The sequence below is a fragment of the Oncorhynchus nerka genome, linkage group LG19 (assembly GCF_034236695.1).
Source record: "Oncorhynchus nerka isolate Pitt River linkage group LG19, Oner_Uvic_2.0, whole genome shotgun sequence".
In the NCBI taxonomy this organism is placed as follows: domain Eukaryota; kingdom Metazoa; phylum Chordata; class Actinopteri; order Salmoniformes; family Salmonidae; genus Oncorhynchus; species Oncorhynchus nerka.
In genome coordinates this window covers 2,992,791-3,017,293 of record NC_088414.1, presented here as the reverse complement: position 1 = coordinate 3,017,293, position 24,503 = coordinate 2,992,791, and the positions used below count along the sequence as shown (strand labels likewise).

At 42.3% G+C, this 24,503-nt stretch overlaps 2 protein-coding genes across 2 annotated transcripts in view; both read right to left on the bottom strand.

Moving 5' to 3' along the window:
- LOC115147100 (early estrogen-induced gene 1 protein-like) overlaps window positions 1–16,681 on the bottom strand; it is a 61,517-nt gene extending 44,836 nt beyond the window's left edge. The window contains exons 1-2 of the mRNA XM_029689105.2: window positions 16,626–16,681; window positions 15,732–16,081 (exon numbers count right to left, since the gene is read on the bottom strand). Of these exons, the coding sequence (XP_029544965.2) occupies window positions 15,732–15,877 (146 nt within the window). The 5' untranslated portion in view covers window positions 15,878–16,081; window positions 16,626–16,681. The remainder of the gene's footprint in view (window positions 1–15,731; window positions 16,082–16,625) is intronic.
- Window positions 16,682–22,714: 6,033 nt separating this feature from the next.
- LOC115146968 (nuclear apoptosis-inducing factor 1-like) lies at window positions 22,715–24,256 on the bottom strand (the record flags this gene model as incomplete). Its single annotated transcript, XM_029688964.2, is given in 4 exon segments — window positions 22,715–23,013; window positions 23,015–23,447; window positions 23,693–23,740; window positions 24,160–24,256. Coding segments are annotated over 4 exon segments (651 nt in total), but the record flags the coding sequence as incomplete, so codon positions are not given.
- Window positions 24,257–24,503: the final 247 nt, after the last annotated feature.

The window sequence follows — 24,503 nt, the reverse complement described above, 5'->3', positions numbered from 1 at the left end:
AATGTTTAACAAACACTTAAGACAATGTTTTGTGTTACATAACTCATATATATACAGATAATCCCAGAGAGTAAATGACTACCCACTGAGCACACCATGTAATTTCAATGTGAATAATTAGGTCATTTTTGGTTGATATGTTGATCAATGAGATTACAACCTATTTTCACCCACTCAAATTCTTCATGTGTTATGACTATGCTTTCAACCATCTAAAAGCACAACCAAATTCCAATGTAAAACCAATATCAGATTTTTGGTTGAGTTGCGCTATCAACCATTTAAAACCACAACAAAGTTGAAATGAAAATGCATCGTCAGATCTGTTGTTTATTTATACAACAACGTAATGTGTTCATCGAGCACAGCCAAATGACCCAGATTGAGATTATTAGAGAACGTCGTACAAGTGATCAATAGCGTTCGAGATTCTGTGCAGATTATCATAGCAATTGTGAAGATCTCTATAGCTCTACAACCTTTCAAATAAAATAAAATGTTATGTGCCGAATACAACAGGTGTTGACCTTACTGTGAAATTCTTACTTACAAGCCCTTAACCAACAACACAGTTCAATAAATAAACTATAGTAAAAAAATAAAATTAAAAGTAACACAATAAAATAACAATAACGAGGCTATATACAGGGGATACTGGTACGATTGTTCAGCAGTATTGTGGCTTGGGGGTAGAAGCTGTTAAGGAGCCTTTTGGTCCCAGACTTGGTGCTCCGGTACCGCTTGCCGTGCAGTAGCAGAGAGAACAGTCTATGACTTGGGTGACTGGAGTCTTGGACAATTTATTGGGCCTTCGTGTGACACTATCTAGTATATAGGTCTTGGATGGCAGGAAGCCTGGCCCCAGTGATGTACTGGGCCATACTCACTACCCTCTGTAGCGCCTTACGGTCGGGTGCCAACCAGTTGCCATACCAGGCGGTGATGCAACCGGTCAGGATGCTCTTGATGGTGCAGCTGTAGAAGGATCTGGGGACCCAAATCTTTTCAGTCTCCTGAGGGGGAAAAGGCGTTGTCGTGCCCCTTTGAACATGAACCTGCTTTCTATGATTAGATAAGAAGACAATTTACTGTTTACAGTACCCTCAAAATGTGACCATGGATGTGTCGTTGATTTTAAAGTTGAATAAATACTGTTACATTAGTTTGTAAGATAGCCCTAACTTTAGGCTATTTACTGTATCACAAAAGTAATATTGAATTGTGTTTGGTTGACAACGCAACAATCAAATATCAACATTTATAGGTGATGTATCTACTACTTGGATAGTTCCATCTGAGCCACTGGCTTAATCCTATTCTTTATCTTTTATTATTGGTTGAGATGGAGCCAGGAATCCAACATATAATTTGTTAACAAGTTAACTCTTTAACGCATACCAACACACGGGTGTGATCATTGTAGTGGTCCCTGCAGCATACCAACACACGGGTGTGATCATTGTAGTGGTCCCTGCAGCATACCAACACACGGGTGTGATCATTGTAGTGGTCCCTGCAGCATACCAACACACGGGTGTGATCATTGTAGTGGTCCCTGCAGCGTACGCTCAAACTGGTGTGATCATTGTAGTGGTCCCTGCAGCATACCAACACACGGGTGTGATCATTGTAGTGGTCCCTGCAGCATACCAACACACGGGTGTGATCATTGTAGTGGTCCCTGCAGCATACCAACACACGGAATTCCATGCTGTGATCATTGTAGTGGTCCCTGCAGCATACCAACACACGGGTGTGATCATTGTAGTGGTCCCTGCAGCGTACGCTCAAACTGGTGTGATCATTGTAGTGGTCCCTGCAGCATACCAACACACGGGTGTGATCATTGTAGTGGTCCCTGCAGCATACCAACACACCCGGAAAACTGCGGACCTGAGCTCCTTCTCCCCTCTCTACATTTTCAAAGCCATGAAACCCTAGGAAGCTCGCAACCTTCTCCTCCCTCTCCTGTCTTGCAGATGACTTGGCCAACCATTTTGAAAAAGCGACGACATCCGATAAGTCAAACCTGTGTGATCATTGTAGTGGTCCCTGCAGCATACCAACACACGGGTGTGATCATTGTAGTGGTCCCTGCAGCATACCAACACACGGAAAAGTGTGATCATTGTTCTAGTGGTCCCTGCAGCGTACGCTCAAACTGGTGTGATCATTGTAGTGGTCCCTGCAGCATGCCAACAACTCTGTTCTAGGCCCTCTCCTAATGTGATCATTGTAGTGGTCCCTGCAGCATACCAACACACGGGTGTGATCATTGTAGTGGTCCCTGCAGCATACCAACACACGGGTGTGATCATTGTAGTGGTCCCTGCAGCGTACGCTCAAACTGGTGTGATCATTGTAGTGGTCCCTGCAGCGTACGCTCAAACTGGTGTGATTAGAACGCTTATTTAGAACATCCAGTGTTGATTGACACAACAGTCAGTGTTTGATCTGGCCACAGCTTTTTCACAGAAACATTTTGCACAAACACAGTCCTTACAACATTATGTCCTGAATATGACCAGTTTATTTTTGGATGCAATGTTCAGACAGTGGTGACAGCATAACAAATCATCCAAAACGGGAAATGCAGGCTACATTACTCCTAGCGCTAACTGAGGAAAGACTGACATTACACAAGCGGTCATATTTAGCTAACTCTCCTCTGACAGGAACCACATATGAATTAGCTAAAAGAAAAAACTATTTACAATTTATCACATCACCATTGATCTGAATAATTGAGTATTTTTTTCTTCAAAAAGCAGACGATGGGTAGTTTGTGCATGCCGCCATGTTTTTTTTTTTGGGGGGGTCAACCAAAGATAAGAAGAGGAGACAAGATGAGTTTGGTCTGTTTGCGGTATGCTTGTTGAAGGGGGTGTGTCATCAACCATCATTCACTTCCGTAAGTTTACTCGAAAGATGAGTGAACCATCCCTCACCTCGTTTTGTTATAACATCTTTGATCTGACAGATGTTTACGTGACACCCAGAATGCATTGTTATAATGTCAACAAACATATGGCACCACACACTGGAAAATAGCTTAGCATTAGCGCATCATAATCAGTACAACCTTTAAAAAATATATTTTACACACATCATACAGTATGTGTCCATTACAATCTATACAAGTATCAGAATACATGATTTGTCACAAATACTTGAAAATGTGAATAAAACAGCAAATACATTATGCTCCATACATACATACTGTATGCTACAGTAGAAATGACAATGCGATATACAGAAAATAAGGCACTTACTTTGATTGGAAATCACACATGTCCACAGTTATTATTTGTAAGCAAAACAACAATGAAGGCAATGCGAGCACCAGCCAGAAAATGTGCCAAGGGGGAAAAGTTTGTGCTAGACTGCACAAATGGCTGCATACTTGATCTCGGGAAACACTGGGGAGGTGCTTGGGCTCTCATTGAAGAGAGACGTTTGTAAGCCTCTAACATAAATTGTCCGCAACACTGAAATGGGCAACTTCTATGTGAATTAATGAGGAGGTGGAACACATCTAATTTCAAAATGTTGTTAGAAAATCATTTCAAATTGCCAAGTTGAAATATAGCCTATAGATAATTAGCAGGCAGCATGTGTCTCGGTTTGAGGGCACCGCGGGTTAACTGTCCCGTTGCGTAACAATCACATGTAAAAAACTCACGCTGGGGCGATCGTTAGAGATATTTGGAACTCACACATGAAAAAGGTTAATAGGCTATTTACTGTACTACAAAAGTGAATTTGAATTGTGTTTGGTTGTCAACGGAACCAAATATCAACATTTGAAGGAGGCTGCTTCTTCTGCTTGGATGGTTCCATCTGTGCCACTGAGTGTGGCTTTAATTACAGTTTGTCAACAAATTCATCATTTATATGTTTGAATTCACATCTCCATTTCAACCAAAAAAAACGAAGTTAAAAGAATAGGACAAAATCAAATCAAACTTTAAATGCACTTTAAATTACAGTTTGATTGATTTAGTCATATTCTTTCATTTTGATGGAGATGTGAGTCCACCATGTGTTTTATTAACTTATAGATTCCATTTGCATTGTCTATGTTTAGTTGAATCCTGGGATGAATTTAAACCATAGCTGTCCATGACTTCCCAAATGTGATTTAGGCCTAAATTGCATCATTGATAAAGTATGGTTCCATTTAATTTGCTCTGTTAAACCTACCATTTGGAATGACTTCAATAGCAACAGCCCACTGGGAAAAAAACTGGTTGAATCAACGTTGTTTCCATGTCATTTTAACAACAAAATAATCTATGTGATGACATTGAATCAATGTGGATAATTGTATTTGCAAAAAGTCATCAACGTATGGCAATTTTGTATTTTTTTTGTCATTGCAATTTTAACCTAAATCCAATGACATGTTGAATTGTTTTGTTGAATTCACATTAGTTGACAACTCAACCAAATGAAAATCAGAACTAGACGTTGATGTTTGTGCCCATTGGGAATTCATCTATTAAGTGGAGATTTCTCAAAAATAATTCTCGCAATAGCACATTGGTAAGAGGCAGTGGCAAATATCAAAGCTGGCTTGGTTAGAACCCTGGATGGGAGACCAAAGGGATAGCTGTAGATAGATCAACTCTCCAGTAGGAGGTGCTGTAGATAGATCAACTCTCCAGTAGGAGGTGCTGTAGATAGATCAACTCTCCAGTAGGAGGTGCTGTACATAGATCAACTCTCCAGTAGGAGGTGCTGTAGATAGATCAACTCTCCAGTAGGAGGTGCTGACCAGCCTTTTTTTTACATATTACATTGAAGATCTGACATTGTTTCAAGGTACAAATTCAACGTATTTTAAACGGTTTGTCTATGTTGAAAATTGGTTACCATGATGACATAATCCCGTGGTTGAGATTTCACCCTCAAAACATTTTTTTTGTACGTTGATACATTTTTTCTAATCCAATGTATTTTCCACATAGATTCCACATCACAATACGTTGTCAAATTACGTTGAAACAATGTTGATTTAACCAGTTTGTTCCCAGTGGGTAAATACCTTCAGTGTAGCTTCAGTAGGCTGAATGTAAAAAAAAAAAGAGTGGTGCCGACAGAGCGCTGATAGCTTGGCACTTCCTAAGTGAATGGGAGTGTGTGTTTATGCAGTCAAGAGAAAGGAGTAGACAGGGAGAGGGATAACAGAGCAGTCGAGGGGAAGAACGAGGCCAGCCTTGTGGAATTCTCCAAGTCATCATAACGACAGACACAAAAAAACACAAACAGTGCACATTCCCACACACAGAGACTGGACATTCCCACATGTTGACATTCCCACCTTCCTAGTGCAACGGGACACCGACTGGACAGTGGTGCTGGTTGACCACCTCACCCCTTCACCTCTGACCTTTGAACCGAACCGTGATTGAGTGAAGCGCAGCACGGCGCAAACAAAGGCCCTGTCCAGTAACAACACCTAATTCCTTTTCCCTAAAAACCTAAAGACTTTTTAGGTATAAGCACTACAGAAAACTTTCCACCTAGCTTAGCCACAGGCAATCTACTGTAATACCAAATTGATTAGTAACCAGACCTAGTTGTTGGTCTGACTTCTAGGCTGAAGTTCCTGGGTGTAGGTTTTTGGGTTTCAAGCCCCTAGTCCTATCCCTTTCAGACATACAGGAAGTTCCTCAGGGGGAGAGGGTAGGGGTAGTTTCTGGAAGGGGCAATAACTCTGAGGAGGAATGAGGGCTGAGGCAGAGTAGCTGGGAGACAAAAGGGAACCTCCAATACCTCAGAACCTGAGAAGTCCCTAAACAACAGAACAGACAGGGAGAAGCCATGATGACTCAGCTAATATTTTTTCAGATTTTCACCTTGTCAGCTCGGGGGATCCAATCTTGCAACCTTAACTAGTCCAACGCAATAACGACCTGCCTCTTTCTCGCTGCACTCCACAAGGAGGCTGCCTGTTATGCGAATGCAGTAAGCCAAGGAAAGTTGCTAGCTAGCATTAAACTTATCTTATAAAAAACAATCAATCATAATCACTAGTTAACTACACATGGTTGATGATATTACTAGATATTATCTAGCGTGTCCTGCGTTGCATATAATCTGACTGAGCATACAAGTATCTGACTAAGCGGTGGTAGGCAGAAGCAGGCGCTTAAACATTCATTCAAACAGCACTTTCGTGTGTTTTGCCAGCAGCTCTTCATTGTGCATCAAGCATTGCGCTGTTTATGACTTCAAGCCTATCAACTCCCAAGATGAGGTTGGTGTAACCGAAGTGAAATGGCTGGCTGTTTATGACTTCAAGCCTATCAACTCCCAAGATGAGGTTGGTGTAACCGAAGTGAAATGGCTGGCTAGTTAGCGCGCGCTAATTGTCGTTGTGTTACTGGTTTGAGCCCAGGGAGGAGCGAGGAGAGGGACGGAAGCTATACTGTTACACTGGCAATACTAAAGTGCCTATAAGAACATCCAATAGTCAAAGGTTAATGAAATACAAATGGTATAGAGGGAAATAGTCCTATAATTCCTATAATAACTACAACCTAAAACTTCTTACCTGGGAATATTGAAGACTCATGTTAAAAGGAACCACCAGCTTTCATATGTTCTCATGTTCTGAGCAAGGAACTGAAACGTTAGCTTTCTTACATGGCACATATTTTACATAGCACATATTGCACTTTTACTTTCTTCTCCAACACTTTTGCATTATTTAAATCAAATTGAACATGTTTCATTATTTACTTGAGGCTAAATTGATTTTATTGATGTATTATATTAAGTTAAAATAAATGTTAATTCAGTATTGTTGTAATTGTCATTATTACAAATAAATACTTTTTTTAAAATTTTTTAATCGTCTGATTAATCGGTTGACCTCTACTTTGAACATTACCAATGTTTTGTTGTGGTTTCTTTGGAAAGTGTCTTAATGTTCTGAGAACATGACTTAAATAAAATCACGAGGAAACCTGCAGAAAACTTCATGCTGAAGTACTGTAATTCCCACAGAAGAACATTGTTTCTTAACATTCTCGGAGCTGAGAACATCACTTTAAATAGAACCAGGAGGAAACCTGTAGGGAACGTTAGTTATGCTGAAGTACTGAAATTCCTACAAGAAGAACATTGTTTCTTAATGTTCTCGGAGCTGAGAACATCACTTTAAATAGAACCAGGAGGAAACCTGTAATGTTCCTGGAACAATTTGAGAACATTCCTTTATGCTGACGTATTAAAGTTCCCACAGCTTGAAAGTTGTTTCTTAAAGTTCTCTGAACTAATTGAGAACATGTCAAACCAGTTGGAGAATGTTCCTAGAACATGTCAATGTCAAACCAGTTGGAGAATGTTCCTAGAACATGTCAATGTCAAACCAGTTGGAGAATGTTCCTAGAACATGTCAATGTCAAACCAGTTGGAGAATGTTCCTAGAACATTTATTTCCATGTAATGAGCTTTCTTGTCCCTCTCCAGCAGACATATGTTGTGCAATATGTTGGGAACATCAAACCGCAATAAAATCACAGTATCGAATCGCGATACCATTAGAATTGTGAGAATCGCAATACATATTGTATCGGCACCTAAGTATCGTGATAATATTGTATCGGAGGTCCCTGGCCATTCCCAGCACTAGTTCACACCCAGAAAAACTGTTTCCAGAGGATCACTGGAATCAAAAGTCTAAGGCCAATCATTATGTTTGTGCATTAGTGACTGAGCATCAGAAAAGTGAAAGACACAATAATGTGTCTCTCAAAGGACCACAAGACTCAAGACTGATCAATAAGGTATTGAACAACACTGGTCAGTAGAGATAATTCAGAGAATTTACTACACTACACCACTGAACTGAAAACATTGTGTGTGTGTGTGTGTGTAGTTGTACCAACGATTGTTGTCAGATGAAGAAAATGCGATGCATTGCCTCCTCCCTTAGATCCCCTTCAGAGCTGATGTAAATATCCCCTCCTCTACTCTCCCCCTGTTCTCATCCCACTTTCCACTTATCCCCTTATCCCATCTTCCCCGTAGCCATGCTAGCTCTTGAGGGGCAATCAGGACAATCTGTCTCTCCATGAGCAATATCAGTGTGTGTGTGTGTGTGTGTGTAACGGATGTGAAACGGCTAGCTTAGTTAGCGGTGCGTGCTAAATAGTGTTTCAATCGGTGACGTCACTTGCCCTGAGACCTTGAAGTAGTAGTTTTTAAGCAAATATTGAAATTGCGATGTCACTTGCGATTTAGATCAAAACACTTGGGTGAACTGTTGGAATCAAGGAATCTTTTCTTTAGAAGATACTGTTGCACAAACAACATGCTGATGTAAGCCTACACCATCACTGGTATCAGGCTGTTAAAACACAGTTTCAACTTGCGACACAGACCAAACAGACCAGGCCGGGGTTTAGGGTTTTGTAATCTGAAGGCACAACCTATATTCGAGCCAATGTCTTATGTACACTGAACAAAAATATAAACGCAACATGTAAAGGGTTGGTCCCATGTTTCATGAGCTGAAATAAAAGATCCCAGAAATGTTCCATAAGTACAAATGGTTTATTTCTCTCAAATGTTGCACACAAATTTGTTTAGATTTGCCAAGGTAATCCATCCACCTGACAGGTGTGGCATATCAAGAAGCTAATTAAATAGCATAATAATTAACAGCATAATAATTAACAGGTGCACCTTGTGCTGGGGACAATAAAAGGCCACTCTAAAATGTGCAGTTTTGTCAACACAATGCCACAGATGTCTCAAGTTTTGAGTTTTGCAATTGGCATGCTGACTGCAGGAATGTTCACCAGAGCTGTTGCCAGATAATTGGTTGTTCAGTTCTCTACCATGAGCCGCCTCCAACGTTGTTTTAGAGAATTTGGCAGTACGTCCAACACAGCCTCACAACCGCAGACCACGTGTATGGCGTCATGTTGGTGAGCAGTTTGCTGATGTCAACGTTGTGAACAGAGTGCACCGTGGTGGCGGTGGGGTTATGGTAAACTGAGATCCTGAGGCCCATTTTGTGGATTTACACGAAGAAGAAAAGCAGCGTTGTTGACATCTACATCTTGTTACGCTGCATTGACCATGCAGACTGAACGCAAGTGATGAGTGACAGGGTGTGGGGCTTGGTCTGTGTGGAAAGTGGCATGGAGAGGGAGGAAGAGGAGAGATACGACCTTTTCTAATAAAGCATTGTGTGCATCTTTAATGGCATTAGCGTAGTGCATGGATCATCAACTAGATTCAGCCGTGGGATGATTTTTTCTTGAGCGGATGGTCAGCGGACCGGAACATAATTACAAATAACTTCAAGACTACAACAAGCCCAAACATAACTAATATTTGACCAAAACATAATCATTTCAAACATTTGTATATGATCACATACAGTATATCTCTCTATTATCCATGGGACTACTTTGGGACAGAGTTCCAAAATTAAAAACACTTGGAGTTGATTTGCTGGTGTTTTTACAGTCTTTTACATCCCCCCCAAAAATAAGGAATAAAAATAAAATGTTTTGTTGCCCTTTATGAACGAATTTCATACAATTCTACATCATTTACACGACAGAATGTCTCCACTATTATTCTACAATATAGAAAATAGTAAAAAAAGAAAGAAAAACCCTTGAATCCAAAACTTTTGACAGGTAGTGTTAATTTAACACAATATGAACTATTCTTTCTTGGATGGATGCCAGTTAAATGACAAGGGAAAATCTAAGAAACACAGATTTGGATCATTTCTTTTCACTCAAGCTGGAAAAAAGTATTCAGCGGAAACATATTTCCTGTGAGAGTGGAGGAAAGGGGTCAGAGAGAAAAAGAAAGACAAAACACGCAGAGAGGGCAAAGAACAAGAAAGAAAGGGAGGGAGGTAGAGGAGATTTCAGCCCGGTGGGAGTGACACTGACAATGCACAGGTGTCTCCATGGTAACTTATCCCCGTTGACCCAAACATATCACCAAGCACGCCGGGTGAACAACAAACACCACCAACTCCAAAACAAATAACAGGTCATTGTTTCCCCTTGTGCACAAACTTCTTACAACTTTCAACTTTTTACAACAACGTAATAATAATGTAAGTAAACAAAGCGTGAGAGAGCCCTTCCCAAAGGAACAGCAGGAGAGAGCCCTTCCCAAAGGAACAGCAGGAGAGAGCCCTTCCCAAAGGAACAGCAGGAGAGAGCCCTTCCCAAAGGAACAGCAGGAGAGAGCCCTTCCCAAAGGAACAGCAGGAGAGAGCCCTTCCCAAAGGAACAGCAGGAGAGAGCCCTTCCCAAAGGAACAGCAGGAGAGAGCCCTTCCCAAAGGAACAGCAGGAGAGAGCCCTTCCCAAAGGAACAGCAGGAGAGAGCCGTTCCCAAAGGAACAGCAGGAGAGAGCCGTTCCCAAAGGAACAGCAGGAGAGAGCCGTTCCCAAAGGAACAGCAGGAGAGAGCCGTTCCCAAAGGAACAGCAGGAGAGAGCCCTTCCCAAAGGAACAGCAGGAGAGAGCCCTTCCCAAAGGAACAGCGTGAGAGAGCCCTTCCCAAAGGAACAGCGTGAGAGAGCCCTTCCCAAAGGAACAGCGTGAGAGAGCCCTTCCCAAAGGAACAGCGTGAGAGAGCCCTTCCCAAAGGAACAGCAGGAGAGAGCCCTTCCCAAAGGAACAGCGTGAGAGAGCCAGCTAAAGGGTGACACAGAGTGCGGTGACCTTGGCACAGTAAATGTTGGGAACAAGGTGTGCCATAACAGCAGGGCCAGGGGCTAACATTAACTCCCCCAATGCTAAATACTGTAACACCCCTCGCCTGCCACTCCAGTGGTTTTCAGCCACCCTCAAAACATTAATGAAGGCGCCAGCCAGCGGGTATTGTAGTTTGTTTTGCTTTCTGAATTTGATGATTGGCGCCATGATACCCTCATTATATGGAATCTGGGAACAGTCGAGCGGAACACTTGAGACAATCATTCACAATGAAAAGATGAATTACAACAGTTTTAAGTTCAAATCAGTCCCTCCACTCTGCCCATAGAAGAGAAATAACATTTCAGACAAGTTTCCTTCATATCCAGATGCCCTGTCCTACTCAGTAACTTTAGGCTGAATTCAATCCATTGACACTGTGCTGGATTGGCTACTGATGCACCACCAAGCATCATGTATGCACTATGCATAGGAGAAACAGACAGGGGCATCATGTTGTGTTATTATGTGAATCAAAAGGTACACAGGCAATGTTTGCAGTGTAGTTTCAGCATAAGATACACATTATATTCACAAAAGCATTTGGCTTTAGTTAAAACACATAACAAATTACACTGAGCTAGTGTCTTCCTTCTATAGACTGTACTGTTGTGAGAGCCAGAGAACAAGAGAAAGAGAGCAGTGACTTGGAAAACAAAAACCTGTCTGTCAGTGTCTGCAGTATCAGTTTTCCCATCTCATTATTTCTCGCTCTCTATTTCTCCCTCCACACTTGTCGCTATCCCTCATCTCTGTCTCTGAATACAGACTGGCAATGCTCTGGAACATTCATAACTCATACGATACACACACACACACACACACACACACACACACACACAATTGTTGAGACCAAGGATTGACTCAGGGTACAATGGGACTGCCAGTGCCTGGTACAAGGAGATTGGGCCAATTCTACCACGGGACTTGACAAACAGCAGTGCCCACTGTCTTGCTCACACACACACAGTTCTGGAAAAAGCCATTGAAGCAGACAAATAAATTGAAATAGACACTGACTCAAGAACATGGCAGACTATTAAAAGCAACAGGCTCAAGATAGAAATTGCAATACAAGCCATGGGCGGCAGGTAGCCTAGTGGTTAGAGCGTTGGGCCAGTAACAAAAAGGTTGCTAGATCGAATACCCGAGCTGACAAGGTACAAATATGTCGTTCTGCCCCTGAACAAGGCAGTTAACCCACTGTTCCTAGGCAGTCATTGAAAATACATTTGTTCTTAAGTGACTTGCCTAGTTAAATAATAAAAAGACTTGCATTATTTGAGAAAAACACCTCTGTGGATCATACTGTCATATTTTCCACCTTCAAATCTTTTCAAATACACACACTTAATCAGATGGTTCAGTGGGCCACATGCACAACACACATTCAGTCATTGACAACACCTCTGCATTGGAGGATATAAACATGTACAGCTATACCCATGATAAACAACCAAATTTGAGAAGTGTGTTTGAGTTCCAAGTTCCTGTGTGCACACAAGGAATACGCATGGCTGTGTTAAACCATGCCTGCTGCATACGCATGATAGGTCTATAAAGCTCTGGTCACTGACCACCCCAGTATTCAAACTACAAAACAGATAGACCAGACAAGACGGTGTGCTCCTCTTTCAGAGGACAATGCAGTTCTCTATTGTAACTGTTATTCGCATTATGTCCGTATTCAAAACCCCAGCCACCACACTGGGCTACAACAGGACAGCCAATGGACATATGTCTGTGTGTCAGAGAGATTAACAGGTTAGGCTAAACCAGTGGTTCCCAACCAGTAGGACGCCTGGGGTTACTTGACCTATCCACAGGGGGTACTTGAGAAGACCCATGAAACAATAGGCTTACTGGGAAAATGCACACGAGGGGGAACTTCTGGGGTTCTCTTGGTAGAGCAAAATTCAGTTGGTGGTACAGTAAGAAAAAAGGTTGGGAACCACTGCGCTACACAAACTAGGTCGGTAGTAGTGGCATACGGTGAAACAGCTGTCTCAGAGTCCACCTGACCTTCGTTACTATTGTCTACAAATCCTTTGTTTTACTTTGCAGAGTCCATAGAGTCAAGGATGTCAATAATGACACCAAGACTTCTACAACTACTGATACATCATACTTTGACTTATGTATCTACTGTATATGTACGTGGTGGTTAGGTGCTTTGACATATTTACAGTTTGCACCCAAACTAGGAATCTGGTTGGTTGGTTTGCAAAGCTGACAATCCAAGAGGAGCAACGTTAGGTCAGGGTCTTTTGATTCAGCGTTGACTTGTCGACATTACAGCAATGTCTCGTCAAAGTTGCCAACTCAGTCTCTTCCAGAGTTGAGACACAAATCAATGTCTCTTTTTCAATTCAGGCCCTTTCATACAAGCAACATATGGACGAGAATGACGGATGTAACAACAACCCTTATAACATAGTCCCTGGGGATGACAATAATGTTGGCCAGCACTGTAGAATCTAAACATTTATCTAATCCACTATATCAAACCCTACACCCTGACAATATTAAATGAAGTGCTTTGACGACAGAGTTCTCTCCATTAAGCAAGGCAAATGCCCACCCAGCCAACTATGGCTCATTTACAGTCACGTCAAACAGAGCAGCCAGAATAAAAACAAAGTAGCAGCATTTGCATTTTGTTTAAGCTGTTTTCTAGTGACATTTATTTCAATGCATCCATAACGATGAGCTAATGAGGCGTGATTTAGCCTGGCATAGAAAATGTGCTCACTCTTCCGGATACTGTTGTTCAGAGGAGCTAGCCAAAAACACAGCTAACACAATCCCTCCAAACAGAAGCTGGAGAGACTGCAAACTAGCTGTACTTCGTTTCGTTTGACCTTTTTTCGAATGACATTTCTTTGTATATATCAGTAAAAATGATGTGTTCATCACTATGAGACAACTGAAAATCGAATTTGAATATTGAAACAATGTTGCAAATGTCGGACAGACAGACAGACAGACAGACAGACAGACAGACAGACAGACAGACAGACAGACAGACAGACAGACAGACAGACAGACAGACAGACAGACAGACAGTAAGGTTTATACAAATCTCTGCTGTTGAAAACTAAATGTTCGTCTAAATGTGAGATCATTTCTAGATGCTTTTTATAGTGGAGACCAAGTTTATAAATTGCCTGGCTGGGCTGGTGAGACAGTGGATTGCGCAGTCAGATGGAACAGAGTATATATGCATTTTAACGCCATAGCCGGTGGTAACTTGTGGAATAGACACCAGCTGGAATGCAGTTTTAACCAATCAGCATTCAGGATTAGACCCACCCGTTGTATAAATCTGCATAATACCCTGACAGATCTCCCTCCCTCTCTCTGCAGGCTAACTAGACCCTGGTGTCTTAATCAAAGACAGTAATTCCTGGGAGACAGTGGATGAGATCATTACCCAAAACGTGATGAGAGGGGGAAGGAGAAAAACAACTGTAGCAGAGAACTAGGGCTGTAGCCTAGTGTAAATAGACCTAGACCTGTGTTAATGTGAAGGGTTAGAGTAAGTGGACAAGTGCAGGAATATAGTAAAGGGGTTACGTTAGAGTAAATACAGGGGATGCTACACACTGGTGGGGGGATTGCTGCTGATCATTTTTGGTAGACGGTGGGACGGGGCACTACTTAACAGACCGCTACTATAGATCGATTAACCACCCTGTCTGGCGGACATACAGCTCTAGGAGGATTACAACTGTTATGAGAAGGACTGTTTTGCTTTGGAGTACTAGAGGCATCCATGGATTTCCCCCATGCCTGAACATATCCCCCATGCTGAGATATAAACACACAATTACAAATGGAGACTCCCAGATGGTATAAGATGAGTGTAGGAATGCAATTAATTGAAATGAACCAAGCCTGTGAAGGATAACTGTCTACAAAAGCACTTGTTTCCACCTTGTCAGTCCACATTTGATATTTAACTCAAAACTATTTATTAGGGAAAGAATTGCTTGGAAAGGTCACTGCCACCACCACGGTCTGCCAACTTCGAGCGCTGAGTGTGACAGGGAAACGATAGGAGCACTCACACACAATCACAGCAAGCAATTTGACGCAATACAAACACAAAATAGGCCTACTTAAACATAAATGCACATATACATCAATGTCTTGGAAAATCATTGTTGCCAAAAAAGGATAAAATGGAGATATCCCTATATCATTCCATTAAACAAACTGCTAGAATTATTATTTGGTGTCTGCACACAGAAAAGTTTTTTTTTTTTTTAAACAGGCAGAGTGACACATCTGCAAAAAGCAACAAATATAAATATAATATATAATATAATGCACAAAACCTAAATATAAAATTGTTATTACATTTGTTGCAACTTTTGGCAGGGATCCAAGCAGCCAATTCACAGAGTGCAAGATCCTATTATCCTCTTGAAGAAACATATATTATGTTTAGAAAACTGACCTCGCTTATAACAGCTACCTAATAATCCTCTGTTTACAATCCTAATAGGTGTGCTCCACTTGTCATCTATCGTGTAGGCCTACTCAGGCTAATCCTTCGTGTGCCTACATTGATAAAACTCTTGTGTGCTCCACTTGTCATCTATCGTGTAGGCCTACTCAGGCTAATCCTTCGTGTGCCTACATTGATAAAACTCTTGTGTGTTCCACTTGTCATCTATCGTGTAGGCCTACTCAGGCTAATCCTTTGTGTGCCTACATTGATCAAATCAAGTTTTAATCAGGACATTCAGGGCTAATCCTTCTTGTGCCTACATTGATAAAACTCTTGTGCCAACCTACATTGATCAAATCAAGTTTTCAGGACATTCAGGCAATAGCCTAGCCTGGGTTCCAGCCTGTTCCTGCTTTCTTGCAAACCCCTTACAGAATTGTCATGTAAAACAGACTGGTAGCCAGGCTAGCAATAGCCTACCCTACCCCATGTAAAAAAAAAATGCATTGACATGATAATTGTTTTTACCTGGATGATGAGATGGCAAAGTCCCCACCATCCAACAATCGGATCTTGCAGAAAAGTACCCCGTTGACAAACGGCACGGCTGTGAGTTCCTCCAATGTAAAATGGATTTGAAACTTGAACTTCTTCTTTTTCATTAAAAACGCCATTGAGATGGTTGAACTGGTGAACTGAAATATGTCAATAATTGATAGGTTTGTGCAGCAGAAATATTCCTAAATTAAATCTTTGGGATTGACCAACAAAAAGGATAGGAAATGAAACAAAGTAAAAAATGTCGTTTTCAATCAGGAGCTTGGAAGTCCTTGCTATTGTTGGCTCAGTATCTCTGATGACCCCGTGTTGATTCGGACCTGGACCAGGGGAAAAAATACAATAATAGGTGCTTTATTACGATCATATATGTTGGAGATGATTACAAACACATCTCACATGTTATCCCCAATTTATCTCAAATAGGTTATAAGCCTTTCATTAAATATAAATATAAATCTTTATTACGATATTCAATTTGGCCAACTCGAAATAAAAGATTTTGAAGGCATACCCTACACAGAATACATGCTTTGTAAAGATGTAGCTTTTCTTTAAACCGTGTTGGTTATGGGATTTGGAAATTACAATAAACTACACCATCCCCCAAACAATTTAATGCACACATTTATTTGCTAATCGGTGATTTCCAGGAGTCAGCATCGGTCAACAATAACAAGGAAAGATAGTTCGTTGGTCCCATTACCAATTCGACTCTTCTGCATACATTCTACCAAGTATTTCTTGTCAACCCTACACGCAAACACAATCGCATTTCATCCACAGGCCGACATTAATTCACCAAAGTGATACACAACACAAGCCCAACTCGAAGGCAGTGAAATTATGTCAAAATCGTTTTACCTCATGTTCAACGAAGACAACAGGACATCTCCCCAGGCCAATTAAACTGACATTCATACTTTACTTTGAATCAGGGTGGGCTGGTCTGGTCCCTCCTCTCTTCCAAACAGAGCTGCTAAGCACCGCCTTTGGCTTAGAGAAGCGTGTAGGTTGCGCTTTGCATTACGTTTAATAAAGTCACCTGACTTGATACAGTCTTTACATATATAAACATCTTAAACATTAGAATCCATTTATTGTATCCAATCAAGAGTGATATCATTTTCTGTTCATTAATACACCTCAATCACCATTTTAGGCTAATTAAAACATTTTAAACGATGTAAGAAAATGGTTGCGTTCGTCTATAGACCTACTCTCAACATATGACTATTATGTGAAAACATCAACCTAGGTTTATTTGTAGTCCTGAGAAATCACTAAAATAAGTCATCTCCACGCTGTAATGTCAAATTGTGATTTAAATCTTAACATATACCGCCATCTGCTGGTAATAGTAACATTGACGTTGCATCCCCAGATTCGTATTGCATTAAAGGACACATTTTACAGCATCGACTAACTGTATTTTCCCATCAGATCCCCAATATTTCAGTTAATGAAATAGTGACACAATTTAAAACACTACAGAGATGAATGGGTCAGATTCAGTCCTACAAATGCAATAAAATAAGAATAGAGAAAAGGTTGAAAAATACTAAAGTAAATACGAATATTTCATGGTATCATTTAAACAAAGTTTATTTTGTTGCTATGATTTTTTAAATATTTGATATCCCTTGGAAAAATAAAAAAATTCTGCACAGTTACAAAATCATGATGCAATTCTGGCCCATTGTCTGTAAAGAAAAACGTCTTCCATTCAAATTTCATATAAGGAATAACAACTGAAATAATACAACAGATTGCTCCAAGATGGCATAGCAGTCAGACGTCTTTTGTCCTCGTCTTGTCGTGTCCCGTATATATATATATATATATATATATATTTACAACTTTCCTCGCATACATTTTTATATATTTTTTTTATTTTCCATAAACTCATCTTCAAAACACTCTCCTGCAACCCGCCTCACCAATTTATATATATTTTTAAAGAAAGTATTATTTACCTCAAATCTGTAATCCTCCATAGAAGCTAGCCTGAAGCTAATCCAGAAGCTAGTTAGCTTCTTTACTGGCTAATCGTTAGTATTCAGTTAACCACGGTTTGTAGTCATCAGCTATCCTTTAGCTCGAAAATCTATCGCCAGTTTTGTACGACGCGGCTCGGAACATACCGGACCTATTTTTCTCTCCATGTCCCCGGATTTCAACCACTAACTCTGGATATTTCTACCTGGATCTCGCAGCTAGCTAGCTGCTATCCGTGTGACTATCGGCTTACGTCGATTACGGAGCAAACATCAATTATTCCAGAGCTAGCCAGCTGAAGAGTTCCATCAGTCACTCCTGGGCTACAATCACCTATCCTGAACCGTTTTACTGCCAACGTGGAGCCCCACCGAGCCTTCACAACGACTACCTACGTTATCTACCCGAGGGAGTTATCCGGCTGGCTCCTCAGTCGCGACGTTACCTGAACGCCCATCTGCAATCCGCTTATCGTTAGCTGTCTTATCGGCTGCTATCTGAATAGACCTATCGGACATTTTTTCTCTTTTTGAATTGATCCCCTCTACCACACGGAACCCCACTAATCCTACCGACGGAAACGCACGAGGTGGCTAAAAACAGACCTCCATCCTATGCTAGCTTGCTACCGATGGCCCGGCTAGCGGTCTGAATCGCCGTGACCACAACCAACCTCACTACTCACTGGACTCTTTTGATCACTCTACTAAGCATGCCTCTCCTTAATGTCAATATGCCTTGTCCATTGCTGTTCTGGTTAGTGTTTATTGGCTTATTTCACTGTAGAGCCTCTAGTCCTGCTCACTATACCTTATCCAACCTACAGTGTGGCAAAAAAGTATTTAGTCAGCCACCAATTCTGCAAGTTCTCCCACTTAAAAAGACAATACTTATTGTCCACCATAATTTGCAAATAAATTCATTAAAAATCCTACAATGTGATTTTCTGGATTTTTTTTCTCATGTTGTCTGTCATAGTGTACCTATGAAGAAAATTACAGGCCTCTCATCTTTTTAAGTGGGAGAACTTGCACAATTGGTGGCTGACTAAATACTTTTTTTGCCCCACTGTATTAGTTTCACCACCCACACATGCGATGACATCTCCTGGTTTCAATGATGTTTCTAGAGACAATATCTCTCTCATCATCACTCAATACCTAGGTTTACCTCCACTGTATTCACATCCTACCATACCTTTGTCTGTACATTATACCTTGAAGCTATTTTATCCCCCCCAGAAACCTTCTTTTACTCTCTGTTCCAGACGTTCTAGACGACCAATTCTTATTGCTTTTAGCCGTACCCTTATCCTACTCCTCCTCTGTTCCTCTGGCGATGTAGAGGTGAATCCAGGCCCTGCAGTGCCTAGCTCCACTCCTATTCCCCAGGCGCTCTCTTTTGATGACTTCTGTAACCGTAATAGCCTTGGTTTCATGCATGTTAACATTAGAAGCCTACTCCCTAAGTTTGTTTTATTCACTACTTTAGCACACTCTGCCAACTCGGATGTTCTAGCTGTGTCTGAATCCTGGTTTAGGAAGAACACCAAAAATTCTGAAATTTTCATCTCAAACTACAACATTTTCAGACAAGATAGAACTGCCAAAGGGGGCGGTGTTGCAATCTACTGCAAAGATAGCCTGCAGAGTTCTGTACCCAAACAATTTGAACTTCTACTTTTAAAAATCCACCTCTCTAAAAACAAGTCTCTCACCGTTGCCGCCTGCTATAGACCACCCTCTGCCCCCAGCTGTGCTCTGGACACCATATGTGAACCGATTGCCCCCCATCTATCTTCAGAGCTCGTGCTGCTAGGCGACCTAAACTGGAACATGCTTAACACCCCAGCCATCCTACAATCTAAGCTTGATGCCCTCAATCTCACACAACTTATCAATGAAACTACCAGATACCTCCCCAAAGCCTTAAAACACAGGCACCCTCATAGATATCATCCTAACCAACTTGCCCTCTAAATACACCTCTGCTGTCTTCAACCAAGATCTCAGCGATCACTGCCTCATTGCCTGCATCCGTAATGGGTCAGCGGTCAAACGACCTCCACTCATCACTGTCAAACGTTCCCTGAAACACTTCAGCGAGCAGGCCTTTCTAATCGACATGGCCGGGGTATCCTGGAAGGATATTGATCTCATCCCGTCAGTAGTGGATGCCTGGTTATTTTTTTTAAATGCCTTCCTAACCATCTTAAATAAGCATGCCCCATTCAAGAAATTTAGAACCAGGAACAGATATAGCCTTTGGTTCTCCCCAGACCTGACTGCCCTTAAACACAAAAACATCATTACATTACATTACATTTAAGTCATTTAGCAGACGCTCTTATCCAGAGCGACTTACAAATTGGTGCGTTCACCTTATGACATCCAGTGGAACAGCCACTTTACAATAGTGCATCTAGGTCTTTTAAGGGGGGTGAGAAGGATTACTTTATCCTATCCTAGGTATTCCTTAAAGAGGTGGGGTTTCAGGTGTCTCCGGAAGGTGGTGATTGACTCCGCTGTCCTGGCGTCGTGAGGGAGTTTGTTCCACCATTGGGGGGCCAGAGCAGCGAACAGTTTTGACTGGGCTGAGCGGGAACTGTACTTCCTCAGTGGTAGGGAGGCGAGCAGGCCAGAGGTGGATGAACGCAGTGCCCTTGTTTGGGTGTAGGGCCTGATCAGAGCCTGGAGGTACTGAGGTGCCGTTCCCCTCACAGCTCCGTAGGCAAGCACCATGGTCTTGTAGCGGATGCGAGCTTCAACTGGAAGCCAGTGGAGAGAGCGGAGGAGCGGGGTGACGTGAGAGAACTTGGAAAGGTTGAACACCAGACGGGCTGCAACATCCTATGGCGTTCTGCATTAGCATCGAACAGCCCCTGTGATATGCAGCTGTTCAGGGAAGCTAGAAACCATTATACACAGGCAGTTAGAAAAGTCAAGGCTAGCTTTCTCAAGCAGAAATTTGCTTCCTGCAACACTAACTCAAAAAAGTTCTGGGACACTGTAAAGTCCATGGAGAATAAGAACACCTCCTCCCAGCTGTCCACTGCACTGAAGATAGGAAACACTGTCACCACTGATAAATCCACTATAATTGAGAATTTCAATAAGCATTTTTCTATGGCTGGCCATGCTTTTCACCTAGCTATTCCTACACCGGTCAACAGCACTGCACCCCCACAGCAACTCGCCCAAGCCTTCCCCATTTCTCCTTCTCCCAAATCCAGTCAGCTGATGTTCTGAAAGAGCCGCAAAATCTGGACCCCTACAAATCAGCCGGGCTAGACAATCTAGACCCTTTCTTTCTAAAATTATCTGCCAAAATTGTTGCCACCCCTATTACTAGCCTGTTCAACCTCTCTTTCGTGTCGTCTGAGATTCCCAAAGATTGGAAAACAGCTGCGGTCATTCCCCTCTTCAAAGGGGGGGACACTCTTGACCCAAACTGCTACAGACCTATATCTATCCTACCCTGCCTTTCTAAGGTCTTCGAAAGCCAAGTCAACAAACAGATTACCGACCATTTAGAATCTCACCATACCTTCTCTGCTATGCAATCTGGTTACAGAGCTGGTCATGGGTGCACCTCAGCCACGCTCAAGGACCTAAACGATATCTTAACCACCATCGATAAGAAACATTACTGTGCAGCCGTATTCATTGATCTGGCCAAGGCTTTCGACTCTGTCAATCACCACATCCTCATCGGCAGACTCAACAGCCTTGGTTTCTCAAATGATTGCCTCGCCTGGTTCACCAACTACTTATCTGATAGAGTTCAGTGTGTCAAATCGGAGGGTCTGCTGTCCGGACCTCTGGCAGTCTCTATGGGGGTGCCACAGGGTTCAATTCTTGGACCGACTCTCTTCTCTGCATACATCAATGATGTCGCTCTTGCTGCTGGTGAGTCTCTGATCCACCTCTACGCAGACGACACCATTCTGTATACTTCTGGCCCTTCTTTGGACACTGTGTTAACAACCCTCCAGGCAAGCTTCAATGCCATACAACTTTCCATGGCCTCCAATTGCTCTTAAATACAAGTAAAACTAAATGCATGCTCTTCAACCGATCGCTGCCTGCACCTGCCCGCATGTCCAACATCACTGGACGGCTCTGACTTGGAATACGTGGACAACTACAAATACCTAGGTGTCTGGTTAGACTGTAAACTCTCCTTCCAGACCCACATCAAACATCTCCAATCCAAAGTTAATTCTAGAATTGGCTTCCTATTTCGCAACAAAGCATCCTTCACTCATGTTGCCAAACATACCCTTGTAAAACTGACCATCCTACCAATCCTCGACTTCGGCGATGTCATTTACAAAATAGCCTCCAATACCCTACTCAGCAAACTGGATGTAGTCTATCACAGTGCCATCCGTTTTGTCACCAAAGTCCCATATACTACCCACCATTGCGACCTGTACGCTCTCGTTGGCTGGCCCTTGCTTCATACTCGTCGCCAAACCCACTGGCTCCATGTCATCTACAAGACCCTGCTAGGTAAAGTCCCCCCTTATGTCAGCTCGCTGGTCACCATAGCATCTCCCACCTGTAGCACACGCTCCAGCAGGTATATCTCTCTAGTCACCCCCAAAACCAATTCTTTCTTGGGCCGCCTCTCCTTCCAGTTCTCTGCTGCCAATGACTGGAACAAACTACAAAAATCTCTGAAACTGGAAACACTTATCTCCCTCACTAGCTTTAAGCACCAACTGTCAGAGCAGCTCACAGATTACTGCACCTGTACATAGCCCACCTATAATTTAGCCCAAACAACTACCTCTTTCCCTACTGTAATTTTTTTTTTTGCTCCTTCGCACTCCTTCGCACTTCAATTATAAAATTAAAAATCAAAAACAGCCCTGCCTGGGTCAATTTAGCTCTTCTAAGAATAATATGTTTTTGAAGATTTTATATACTCTTTTTAGCAAGTATGGCTAGTCAATTATACAAATCCATAATGGAAAATGTGAACTTCATTTTACAACCATTACAGCAACTTATTTCTATCTAGAACTATAACACTAAACCTCTGTGCATGCTCATTCTGAGGGAACTCATTACAGTTATCTTTCTCTCAAAGTTATCATATTTCATACAAGCATGAGCAAGCTCACAAACACATTTCATAGACACACACACAAACACTCTCTCTCTCACACACACTTTATTGTTCATCCTCGGCTGGCTGTGGCAACGGGATCTTGGGCCTCTATTGCGAGCCCTCTGCAAGAGTCCCCCGAGTTGTTGGAGTTGTCAGTCCCGCTCTGCAGGAACTTCCTCAGGTCTTTAAGAGCCGGCCTCATCATCTGAACCAGGGCCAGCAGGGCTGCCTGGGTGCACTCCAGTGCCTGGGCCTGCCTCTCCTGGGCATAGGGCTGCGCCTCCTGGGACCTACGGATCATCTGAAGTAATTGGTTCTCCAGATGCTGAGCGATCTGCCTCACGTGCACATTGGTGACCCGCTGTTCCTGGAAGAGCCGCGCCGAGTTGAGGGCAATGCGGCTCTTCAGCTCCTGGGGCTTGGCCTGGCTGGGCGGTTGGGTCGAAGACACTGCCGCCAGCATTTTCACTGGATGCGACTCCATGGCGGTCACCACGGTGGGTGTGGCCTCGGTGGTGGTGCAGTACTCCACCATGCCGCCTTCCTCCAGAGTGTGGTACGTGGTCTCGACTGGTGGAAAAAAAGACAGACAGCTTGTTAGAAAAGGATTCTTCACTCCTGGTCCCAGAGAGCTACAGGCTGTGTAAGATTTTTCTCCAGCCTAGCACGAACACTTCTGATTCTACTATGCAAATTAAGACCTTGATTAGCTGAATCATATGTGTTAGTGCTGGCTCACCCTGTATAGTTCACCTTGCAACTGCCTCCATAACAATTTACAGAACCAGACACTTCAAACCGAAGAAACGACTTACCATCTAGGGATTTCGTCTCCTCGCATGATGCTGAAGCTGTCTGAAGGCCTACAAATATCAGAAACGGTGTTTTGAATAGGTTAAGCAATGTATTAAAGCACTGTTTTCCCTTTCATTTGGGGTGGCAACCTGAATAAATGGTTATTGTGACATAAATAAATAACGTTATCTTTATACTAGTAATGTGGAAAATTGGAGCTTTGAAAAACTGGAATTTGCTCTAGCACTCCTTGCCAAAGTCATTGCAGCCTGGTTAGAAACGTATGAGTCACGGTGGTGACTGAGCTCATAGTAACAGGTAAAGTTATCTCAGCATTTGGGTCTCCAGCAGGTAAACTGATGATAGTCGCCTCTCCCAAGAGGTTACAAATACGCTGCTGCATAGCAGTGAGGATAACGGGAACCGAAGTGCAGTCGGTAGTGGTGTCCTCAATTGCCGCCCTCGCCTGTGCCACTTTGCGCCTCACCTCGGTCTTCATATCCGACCACTTCTTCTTGACCTCGGCCAATTCTCTTGGGCAGGTTGTTACAGCGTTCACCTTCTTCAGGATTTCTATCCACGCGTTATTCTTTGCTATATGTGAGTGTGAACGAGTATGTGCTTTTGTTTCTCAATTTCCTCCACAATAATTTCGACCTCTCTCTCAGAAAAAATATTTTTCTCTTTTTGCTATTCGATGCATAAATTGCTGTTTCTTTTAAATAATTGTGCGTATTGTACGTAAAATAGTACGATTTACTCAATTGATCTGCGCAACGTAATGGCTTCCAGAATCGGCTTCTTCCTACAAACAACGCTTACGTTCGTTGT